General features: G+C 36.7%; 1 protein-coding gene across 1 annotated transcript in view; it reads left to right on the top strand.

Moving 5' to 3' along the window:
• The first annotated feature begins 2,322 nt into the window (after positions 1-2,322).
• Positions 2,323-11,817, top strand: part of LOC112500050 (protein transport protein Sec24-like At4g32640) — a 23,005-nt gene continuing 13,510 nt past the window's right edge. Inside the window, exons 1-11 of the mRNA XM_025103307.1 lie at positions 2,323-2,394; positions 4,828-5,061; positions 5,249-5,323; positions 5,410-5,508; positions 6,073-6,184; positions 6,662-6,789; positions 7,140-7,259; positions 7,772-7,852; positions 9,631-9,708; positions 9,853-9,945; positions 10,240-10,294. Of these exons, the coding sequence (XP_024959075.1) occupies positions 2,323-2,394; positions 4,828-5,061; positions 5,249-5,323; positions 5,410-5,508; positions 6,073-6,184; positions 6,662-6,789; positions 7,140-7,259; positions 7,772-7,852; positions 9,631-9,708; positions 9,853-9,945; positions 10,240-10,294 (1,147 nt within the window). The remainder of the gene's footprint in view (positions 2,395-4,827; positions 5,062-5,248; positions 5,324-5,409; positions 5,509-6,072; positions 6,185-6,661; positions 6,790-7,139; positions 7,260-7,771; positions 7,853-9,630; positions 9,709-9,852; positions 9,946-10,239; positions 10,295-11,817) is intronic.

Raw genomic sequence — 11,817 nt, 5'->3', positions numbered from 1 at the left:
AAATCCGTCGGAAAGTTGTTTTTCCGACGGATTTCCGACGGATTTTGCCGTCGGAAAAACCCGATTTTTTAGTAGTGATAAGATCTGTTGCCAGCGAATAAATAATCTTTCTGTGACATGTCTATAGGGGTGGTTTACTGGTCTCTTATTGAGCTCTACCTTTTGCTTGTTTGGAGTATTGCCAACTTGCTCAATAAGTTTTCCATACTCGGTGCTTCACCACATATCACAGGATTTTATCTTATACGATGATCAGCTCATACCATTACAGTGTAATGATTCCAAGTTAGTTCGATTGTCACTTTTAAATGTTAAATGGTGGAAATTGTCTCATTTATGAGAAGTTTTGATTAACTAAGACCATTAAGCTGATCCTACCACTCAGGGTGTGTTTGGCACATTTGAAAGAAAGGGTTCAAATATTATGGAGCTCTGACTCAAAGTCTTTGGCATACTTTTATTAATCTAGAAACGAAATGCTACAAATTTAAAACAAGACTATTAAGACTTCAACCAGTCATTCTCTTCATATATGTCGTTCCTTCTTCTCCCTCCCTCGCTTTCTTCTCCATATAATCATCGAAACAAACCCATTTTCTAGGAATCCCAAAACTTATGGCCGTGTCAAAAAATGAAGAAAACAACTATACCGATTTAAAAAAATAATGAACTTTGGGAAGAATTTTAGCGATCCTATCTGCATCAAGGACTGATAGTCCTAGTCCCCTAACAGTAATATCATTGAAAAAGCACATTTATTCCATTGTTAAAAAGCTTCTTCCTTAAATTATTATTATTTTTCTAATCAAGAAAAACCCAAGTGAGATCGGTTAAAAACAAAAACAAAATTTCTTTTTCTGTTGATAATTTTTGAATAAAATAAAAACATAGAAAAGAACTTTAGAGAGAGAGAGATGAGATGCTGTTACTCAAGATTTAAGGGGTGTATTACTTCCATTACATTTCTTGATGGAACAAGGAAAGCAGCGCCCCCCCCCCCCCCAATGGGAAAAAATATACTACATGCATGAGTACATTCTTTAAGGTATGCTCTATTTTATTCCCAGGTGGTTTCCGTTCTCTTGGAAGTTGTAATATTACCGCCTACCAAAGGCAGCAGAAATCTAACTTAGCACTGGCACTCAATCTCTTTAAAGGGTATATGGTAAATTGTAGTATTTTTTTGTGGTAAAAAGATGAAATTGTATTCATTTTGCATCTCAAAAAGATTCATTGGGGTTATAATTCAGAAGGGGGGGGGGGGGGGGGGGGGGGGGGGGGGGAGAGCTGCTGTCTCGAAGATGCATACGAATCACATTGAGGTTAAACATAACTGAAATGTAAATGCTAAAAATAGCTTGCAATGCCATCACTACTGAACCAACTGCCCCAACTCTTCACCCACATAACCAAAGAAGAAAGTGCACAAGGCTTTAGTGAATGAATGGTACCCAAACATGAGCCATTCTGTTGAGCTGAGTATCAGATTATGATCCGAACTTGAAACAATTAACATGCTTATATATACAAATGTGGGATCGACTCGACTGATAAGATAGATGGAATGGTGGCTAGTATTATGGTTTAGTTACCTGCAACTGAATCTGTAAGTCGCACAGGACAGGATGACAATCATATATATTGTTAACGTATAACCATAAAAAATTGGGTCACACCACAAGAGCAAGAAAAGAAGATTCAATTTAACCATGTGAAGTTCTAGTTAAAAAGACTTCATATACCTGGATAGGACATCTGGGATCATGTTATGTTGAAATAACAGATAATTGAGATGGTGGGACTTTCATGCAATAAAGGCACGGCTGCATCCAAGAGGCAAAGGCATAAATAATATTACAGTTTCAATTTAGAGATCCATAAATTATTTAATTATTCGCAAGTACATGGAGACACAACTCATTGAGGAATATATTAGTACGATGGATGGTGTATAACGATTATCTCAAATGATTTAAGGATAAATTGTGGAAATTTTAATTTTTAGCATCATATCATGCTATGTTTGTTGCATGAGCAATGCATATGTGAAGTTAAAAGACAATGAGGAAAATTAAGTATATAGCTATGAGTAACCCTGATGCTAAAGTAGCTAAATTGGTGTCAAATAATGCGGTTTACTGAATCACACAAAGAAAGAACGAATAAGGGTGTTAACCATGTTAAGTGTAAAACCTACACTTGGACATGGACATTAGTTGAATGGTTTAACTATAATTCTCGGGAACTAAGAAGTAGAACACTTGAAGCCATTTTATGATGGAATTTTCTAACCTGAATGAATCTTGAAATATTAGCTATTGCATGAGTGCTGATAGCGAAAGTAGAATTGGTGTGGGGGCGATGACTGTGTTGAAGAAATCTGAAGAAATGATGGTATGGTATTTCTTTCAGGCTTGGAAGTGAGTGTCTTGTAAGTGAAATCACCAAATAAGAATATACATGCAAAATTACAAGGTGAGTCATGATCGATTGTTCCTAGAATACAGATCTGTCTACTGGAACATACAATGAGTGTATGACTATTTACAGTTGCATCTGCAGAAGCTTGTAATTCTGAATAGTTCGTCATGATATAGAGCATTGAAACTGACAGCACCCAAAAAGTAAATGATCATATGTTGTTCAATGGAATTTAGCTTCAGCAAGGGCTACAGGAGTACTTTATTAAGTTCCCACCAAGATAAATGTTACAAGGTGACTGGTTCTTCAGTAAATTATTATGGGAGGGTGAAGTACTGAAGTTGGCAATGATTGTCGTAATCAACTTAATTAGGGTTGGAAAATTTAAGCACATGTTTCTGATTGACGTATGCTTGAAAAGGACAGGAAAATTATGTAACATATAACTTTTAGAAAATTAAACTTCCAGATAACTTGAGCTACATTTTGTATCAATGGTCATGGCTGAATGTAGGAAATAGAGGGTAAATTTCTCCAAATTTAAAGAACTCTTGATTCCTAATCATAGAGATTGTTTTTTATTATTCCAACCAATACAAATCATTAAAATTAAATGTTTAAAGAAAAACAATATTTTTATTGAATATTTAATGATATAATTAATGTTGTAATATTAAAATGGAGATTGTTGGGATTTTGATTGTTGGAGAATTATTGGAGATGCTCTAAGATGCAATCGTACAAGGCCAGATATTCATCCACTCAGCCCAAATATTGATCCACTCAGCCCAGATAGTAGGTATGGTTCATTGATTGAAAAAATCTACAGAGTTTATGCAACTGTGAGATTATGTTTCTGTGTAAGACAAAAGAAAATCCTGTTTCAACTCGGAAGACTTTAATATCCCAAGGTTTTAAAAAGTGGAATCAGCCCTCGAGATATATATATATAGACTTGGGATCATGTGAGGCTAATATGTTTTCGTAAGACCCGTGACACCATAATTTTACACTTGAAATTTTACGGTAACTTGAAACTTTACAGTAAAATGCTGTGAAGGTAACCTATAAAAATGCTGTGAAGGTTTAGATTTTTTTACCTTCACAGTGTTTTCGCTGTAAAGTTTCAAGTGTAAAAAAATGGTGTCACAGATCTCACGAAAACAACCCTGTATACACATATACATATCTGTATGTGTAATACAAAATATATATACACTAAATATATACATAGTGGGGGACTATAGAAGAACTTTTATATATATACACACACTACATACTCTTCAAAGTGGGAAATAATATATTTATGTATATATGTGATGCTCTTCAAATTGGGTGACTGGCGAAGACGTTGGAGAAGAAAAATGAAAACTACAAGCAGCAAGAGAATAGGCTTATTTTTAAACCCTAATTGCTAATTCCTGCCTTAGCACCGCCTCAGGGTTGAGGTATACGACTCAACAACCCATGAGAGGCGCGTCCTCAGACTCGATTTTCCAGCGCCTCAAGCATTTTTTACAACCATAAATATCCTAAATGAGCAGTGGAATCCCTAGTCACTCTAATTTGTTTTTTAGCATGTGCATATTAATTAAAAACCCTAATGCATGGATAAAAATCCTAATCTGTGTAAATTTGCCAAAATGTACAATTATAAAAATAGAATTATGAATACTAACTGATTGGAAAAATATACTCTTGCAACAGTGGCAAATGCATCAAGCCTTCTAATGCCAACACTTCTGGTTTTACAATCCTTTTAAGAGTTACAGATAAGTTTTGGAATACTCTACTAAACCTTTTGAGTTAAAGAAAATCTTCTACTACTTTTTGTTGTTGCTGAGAGCATCTCCAATGTCTTAAGTTTCTTAAAGACTTTCACTTTGCAACATCCAAAAATGTTTTCTCTCTCAATATACTCCAATGGCAAAAAGCTTAACTGGAGAGAGGGATAGTAAAAAGCTTTTCATAGGCTTGAGGAATCTCAAGTAACTGAAAAAGATTATAGAGAAAAACTATCAGATCCAATGGTAAAAAGTCATTAACATGAATTGAAATAGTAAAAAGCTATTGATAGCTTTACAATTGGAGACGCTCTAATGGAAGTTCTTAGAACATAAGGTCCTAATTGTACAAATTGTTAATGACTCTTCTAGTACCTTTTTTTGTTGCGAACAGAAGTTCTTTACAATTGTCTATCTTCTGTCGTGACTCGTGAGGAATAAGACTAAGTAGTCTTTGTCCTATGCTTTTAAACTCGTTAAAATGAGACTGCCACATGACATTGGAAAGTACCTTTAGCTCTTTGTGTTTTGAGGAAAGGTTTGCATGTATGTGTGGCTAAATGTTCTCCTTTTCATCACTTTCATGTTGAAAATAACTTATGAATATTTTTACTTCTTTTAGAATGTGCTACCTCCACCGGTTTCTGGTTCTGCTCAACCGCCAAGAATGTTCGGCATGGCTTCACCACTTCCTAATCAACAAGCAATGGCTACAATATCACCTACTATGGGGCCTGCTGGAGCTGCAGGTACTGGACTGTCAAGGATTGATCCTAACCAAATTCCACGCCCTATACCAAACTCCTCTGTGCTTTTGCATGAGACTCGCCATGGAAACCAGGCAAATCCTCCACCGGTATTTATTTCAGCACATCTTAATGTTCTTTCATTCATAGCTTCCATCAGCGTGCTTAAATTCTAAGGTGGTGGCTTGTATCTATCCATGTACACTCTTGCCATGAGGATTGTCCTTCCCGGCTTCAGTTGTATAAGTAATTGTATCCAATTTCACATATTCTGTGGGTTTTTTTTTTGTCTTGAAGCCTGCTACAAGCGAATTCATCGTAAGGGATACTGGAAATTGTAGTCCCCGGTACATGAGGTGTACTATTAATCAGGTAATATGCATTTTCTTTCTCGTTTACTTTGTATCTGAAATTGCTTGATGCTTTGTTTAATGTAGAACTTTCTGTTGGTTGAACAGATTCCTTGCACTTCTGATCTTTTGACCACGTCTGGCATGCAATTGGCTTTGTTGGTCCAGCCCTTTTCCCTTCCTCATCCATCTGAGGAGCCTATCCAAGTAATCCATATAAGCTTATAGTTCTGTTGTAACTCATTATATATCACCCTACTCTCTGCATTGCTCAGGCAGGCAGGTGGTGGTGTGTAACCTTATAACTCAAAGCTTCCATAAATGCTGTCAAGGTGTATCATGGATCTGAAAATATGCACAACCTTGTGCTTTATATTCTTACAATCAATAGGTTGCATGCTTTGGACTAGTGTCTTTGAAATGCTTCTGCTACAAATGATACACAATTTTGTCAAGTAAATTAGTGTTCCATACAGAGACCAGAACCAAAGGCAATAAAAATTGAAATTCACTAGAAAGAGGGCGAGAAAAGTGCCAAATAAAAGATAGATATAACAGTAGAAGGAATAGACAGGAACCCACTGCATCAATAGAGTTACAGTACAAAGGATTTTCTCGATTTCCCCAAGCTGTAAAGATACTGCTAGATGGCGTGATGGTAGTCTTCACAAAATGGGTAGTTCTATAGTTTGTGATAGTAACATTGAAGATGGTAGCTTAACCATTTATATATTATGTTTTCTCTTATGCTAAATGTGAATATTGTTTCAGATTGTGGATTTTGGTGAAAGTGGACCAGTTCGTTGTTCCCGTTGCAAATGCTACATTAATCCATTCATGAAGTTTGTTGATCAGGGAAAACGATTTATCTGTAACCTCTGTGGTGAGTGTTGATATTTCTGTTGTCGACCCTTTGCACATGATGTATAGTTGGAATGACATTATACTGCAATCTTATTGCCAAATTACACTAGTTGCTATCTTAGGTAGTGTAGTTGGTCAAAGAGACGGTTTATTATGTAGCTGATGTAGTTTGACTGATGGTATGCTATTGCGATGTTGCTCCAATACTCGGTTTTCCTTCTTCAAGGGTGGTTTTTGAGAAGCTGACTTTTAGATTTAGCTAGATAAGTGCAAGCTTGTGGCGCTCTTTAATATGTGCAATGCATGATTATATAGTTTCATTGTGTTAGAGAGTAAGGAAACGTGGTGCAAATTATGTTTTGTTACAGGTAGGTAACATTTTTTAGTATATTTGAAATTATGTAATAGCACTGATATGGTGGATGTGACTTCTATTCTTTGAACATCTATTTGTAAGTATCATGGTTCTTACACTGCTTTGTGCTTTCTTTTGCAGGTTTCACGGATAAAACTCCCCGTGAATATCAGTGCAATCTAGGTCCAGATGGCAGGCGGAGAGATGCTGATGAAAGGCCTGAGCTATGTAGAGGAACAGTTGAATTTGTTGCTACAAGAGAATATCTGGTTAGAATTCTTGCTAATGTTCTGTCATTTGTCCCTTCAATTGTACTATTATCCCATGCCTGTTCAGTAATTTTTAGGTCTTTATTGTTAACTAAAAAGTTGAAGCGTTTCAGTATGAGAATAGTAATTCACAATTCTTAACAATAGGTCCTGGAGACTTTTTGGTTCATCATGCTATTACTCTGGGTTTACAGGGGTTGGATTTCATCTACGATCAGATCAGTGACAACCATAGTTTTCTTTTTTGGTAGTGTTGTTAATGTTGTGCAAACTGGTGCATCTGAAAGAGTATACCCTTGAATTATGTAATGCCATTTAAGTGATTCTCTATATTCTTGTACAATTCCCAGGTGCGTGAGCCAATGCCAGCTATCTTTTTCTTTCTCATTGATGTATCAATGAACGCCATACATACTGGTGCTACAGCAGGAGCTTGCAGCGCTATCAGCCGGGTTATTGCTGATCTCCCGGTGTGTTCATGTTGATTTCAACATATACTCAAATGTGTTGCATATAGCTTTTGAGCATGCCACACTTATGGCCTTTTTAGTTCTAGCAATCAATATGGTTTCCATGTTGCAGTTTATCATATGCTGTTTTCATTAGTGTGTAGGTTCCCATTTTGTTTAAATTGTAAAGTTAAAGGCAAGTGTTCCAAAACTAGTCACCTCATTAAGGCAAATGGTATTAAAGTTATCATAATGAAGTCCTCACTTGTTTTTTGGATTTTTTATTCAAATTCTTTTCTTTATTTCACTCATGCAAGAGAATGATAACATTGCCAAAGGTGGCTAAAAGTTAAGAAACTTGGCATAGTTCTAGGAACACAATTAGATATCTAACATGGCTATTGTGAATGCTGTCTTTCATTTATTCTATTGCCTATGAATCAGAATTCCAAAGTTCTTACAATATTAGCGTTCTCTGTTTGTAATCTCCCTCAAAGTTAGTGTATTGATTTGTAATAACCTGATTGGTGCAGGAGGGTCCTCTGACACTGGTGGGAATTGCTACATTTGACTCGACCATCCATTTTTACAATCTGAAACGTGCATTGCAGCAGGTTACTAAGATAACAGATAACTTGAACTGTTGAATCATGAATGATTAAATTTCATTAACATTGAAATTATGGGTTTGATGAATATGCATGGTCATGTGATAAAGAGCGTTAAACTTAGTAGATCCTGTGACCGTAAGTTACTTTCTATCCCACAATCCTGTGTACATTCTATTGCAAATCTTTTGTGCAATGTCCTTCAATATGTTACATGAAATGGTACGACCTTATAAATTGAAACAGGAAAAGTCATGCATTAAGTGCCCACATAAAGAGGAAGTAGTATATACTTATGGGTTCAACAACATGCACATATATGTTAAGTGGGTTCTGATAAGAAGTTGATGAATTAAGGGTGTCTAAATTTATCTTAACTAGTTAGCTTTTGTAGTAATAATAACGAGGGGAATAGACTCCTGATTTGACTTATCACTAAATAAAAAAGATCAACTAGTAAAACCCTGTAAAGGATTCACCGTTCACCCCTAAATTCATGAAGCCCAGAGATATAAAGATAGACTGCAAGAATTTTTATGCTTAAGATTCTGAAATAACTAAAAATGTTGCACAAGGATTGACTCCTACTCCTGTAAAATGAAGCCTATACCATTCATAAGTTGGAATGTTAGACCCAAAATAATCATGACTTGTATACAGAGGAATAAGAAAAGAGCAGGGCCATTTTCATAACAACGGCTGAGGTTTTTTAACAACAGCAGGATGTTAAAATCAGTTAGGGTAGGCGGTTGAGTCAACTGGTTGTTAAAATCAGTTAGGCTGTGGAGTCAGTTAGTTGGTATGTTAAGTTGGTTAGCAGCTAGTATAAATAGGGAAGAGGGCTGGAGAGAAAGGGGTATTATTTTCGGGTATACAATTTGTAAAGAAGAATTGCTGGGAGAGTTCCAGCCTCACGAAAGCTGGCTTCTGAATAAAACATCCCATACTTCTGTGGATTACTTCAATTTTTTTCTTGAATTGAGTTAGTTTGCAGCTTTGCATCATAGAACTGGTACCTACCTTAATCTTTAAAAAAATTCTGGAAGCAAGTCAATACAAATCATGCAGCACCACTATTGGACCAACAATAGCAGTAGTGTTGTCAAATGGGTGTAATATTGATGAGATATTATGATGGATGAGACAATCATGGAAACCAAGTAAAGATAATAAAGGTAACCCAGCAGTTAAGAAACCCGGCGAGAAAGAGAAGGGAAGAACACACTATATGAAAACACCCTGGTTGAGCAAGGTTTTGGCACTTTCAACGCAGGTTGGGAGGTTTGGTTCGGAAAAGGTCCATAGACTAAGGTCCCGTTTGTCCCTTGTGCCTTTTCTGTTTATTGAACCTGTTGCTTGTTTGCACACAATCTTCAGCTATTTTTCTCGCCTGTAGCTTTCTTTCTTGTTCCCCTAATTAACAATTGAATTGCACGTCGGAGGTCTTTACAGAAACAGCCTCTTTATCCCTTGGGGTAAAGGAAAGGCCTAGGTACGTCCTAGCCCCTGGACCCACCTCTCCATGGGATATATTGGCTTCTTTTGGTTTGGTTTACCAAGGTCCCATTTGGCAGTTAAAATATGATTATACATGATAAAAAGTGTGCTTCTAAACGCAATTAAGGAATGCAGAAATATTCATTTAGCCGGGGGAAAAGTCGTAAGAGTGTAGATACAGAAAATTTTCTAATGGTTATTGGTTGATGACCAAAAGCAGAAAATATAAACTGGTAAAAGAGATTTTTGCTGGATGTGCTCATGTTCTTGTGCATTTTTTATTGCAGCCATTGATGTTCATAGTTCCTGACATACAAGATGTTTACACTCCTCTCCCCACTGATGTTATTGTTCAACTTTCTGAGGTTAGTTATGCAGAATATAAACATCTTATCAGTTTTCTCTACTTGCTTTGGTGTTTGTGATAAATGTCCGTATCTTAGGTTGAATGTTTTTTGTATTTTCAATATTGAGAACTGATTGCAAGTGTTTTATGTTTGATATCACAGTGTCGTCAGCATCTAGATCTGTTGCTGGAAAGCATCCCAACTATGTTCCAGAATAATAAAATGGCTGATTCAGCTTTTGGTGCTGGGATGCAGGTACTAAAAATCGTTTTAATTTATACCCCTTACTCCATTAAAAGCAGCACAAGATGTCCGTAGAAAGGCGAACTAAATATAAAGTTATGAATTATTTCATACGATCCCTGTGAACCATTTATGCCACACTGAGCTTCCATAGCCTTTCAGCTTTTTGCACATTAAAAGGGTGGTAGTATATTTATATTATGCTTGATGGGATTTGTTTTAACATGGGAGTTCGTATCAAAGACGGAATATATTTTTAGCATTGCTTTGTTATGCTTTTGTAACCATTACTTCTCTTCCACTCAGGGTGCTTTTTTGGCGATGAAGAGTACAGGAGGCAAACTTCTGGTATTTCAATCAGGCAAGCTCATGATCTTGAGTATATGTTTATGATTGAAAGTGTGTTATATTTTGAAATATGGTCATGGCATTCACAAACCAACCTTTCTCTAACCCGAAGGTGGGGTCTGGGGGGTATGTTGTAAGCAAACCTAACCTCTACCCCATAGACTAGAGCGACTATTTTTGTGAAGACCCCAGCTTGTGAAAAGCATGTGGAAGAGAGAAAGCTATCCCAAAATAGGATGACTTTGAAAAAGAACTTGTGAAAAGAAAGGCAGATAGATAAATTTTGAAAATTAGTTATGAGTAAGCAACAACATACAAACTGAAGCGGCCATGCAGGTACAAGAAAACATAGCCAAGTTAAGGAAACTACATACCCCTAGTCTAACTTCAAGATCTAACAACCTAACTGTCGTCTCACTAACCTTACCCCCACCCTCTGCCTCCCCAGCTCCCTTCCTCCCGTCTATACTAACTATAGATCCCCACCTCTAGTCTGCTACCCTACTCTCGTGTCTCCAAGTATTCCTATCAGAAGTCATGTCCGCGGAAAAGCCTAAAGCCGCATCGGCCTACCCCTTCTCTTAGTCCCCTTGACCATCAGACTTTCTATTCTCCTCACTGTAGCCGCCATTTTTCTCCTACAAGCGTAACCAACCCACGGCATTTTTCCCTCCCGTAACTTATCCATGATAGCCGCAACTCCTGCCCAAAAGACCTTGTGCAATATTCTGTTAAACATGCTCCGACCACAAGTCCATCTAAGCATCCTCATTTTTGCAAATTCCAACTTCGTCGTACACTCCCCACTGAAATTGCACACGATAAGTATTTACTATTTTTCATATAGCATATTGTGCTACAAGCTTACACAGCGGTAAACTTGATTATATTTAACAAAATTTTGAGTGAAGGAAATTATCATTATCAATATCAATTTGACGGATTGCAAAGAAACTTGTCCTGTTCCTGGATATGCAAGAAGACTTGATGGAAATATGATGCATGGATGGTGAACTACCGTTGTTCTATGTTTTATATTTGTCTAGGCTATACCTTGTGTTGGATCCTAGGTTCTAATTGTTGATCATAACAAGTAGATAATACTTGTGTTGTAATATAAAATATATTTCGCTATGCTCTGATACCAAGATGTTGTAATATAATATATATTACTTGTGTTTATGGATGCTGCACTCGTGACCAAATCAGTAAAACCAAGACTTGGTCACTACTCATCAAAACTTGGTGACTACTCCACCAAGCTTGCTCCCTACTCTTGCCATGCTTGCTCACTACTCATCCTCCAAGCTTGCTCCCTACTCTTTGTTTGGTTATAAATAACCATTTGGCCCCAACATTTTAACATACCCCGGTTTTCTATCATTTATCTAGATACAACACTCTCTCTAGCTAGTACATTCTATATATATGTGTGAGATACGAGAGTGTTCTTAAAATTCTTGATATTCTGAAAGACTTGCTAGTTGATTGTGGATTTAAAGATCCTTGTACAAGCACTTTGTAATCTCCTTGGTG

This window comes from Cynara cardunculus (assembly GCF_001531365.2).
Source record: "Cynara cardunculus var. scolymus isolate 2C chromosome LG 17, CcrdV1, whole genome shotgun sequence".
NCBI lineage: Eukaryota > Viridiplantae > Streptophyta > Magnoliopsida > Asterales > Asteraceae > Cynara > Cynara cardunculus.
This window is presented reverse-complemented; position numbering and strand designations above follow the sequence as displayed.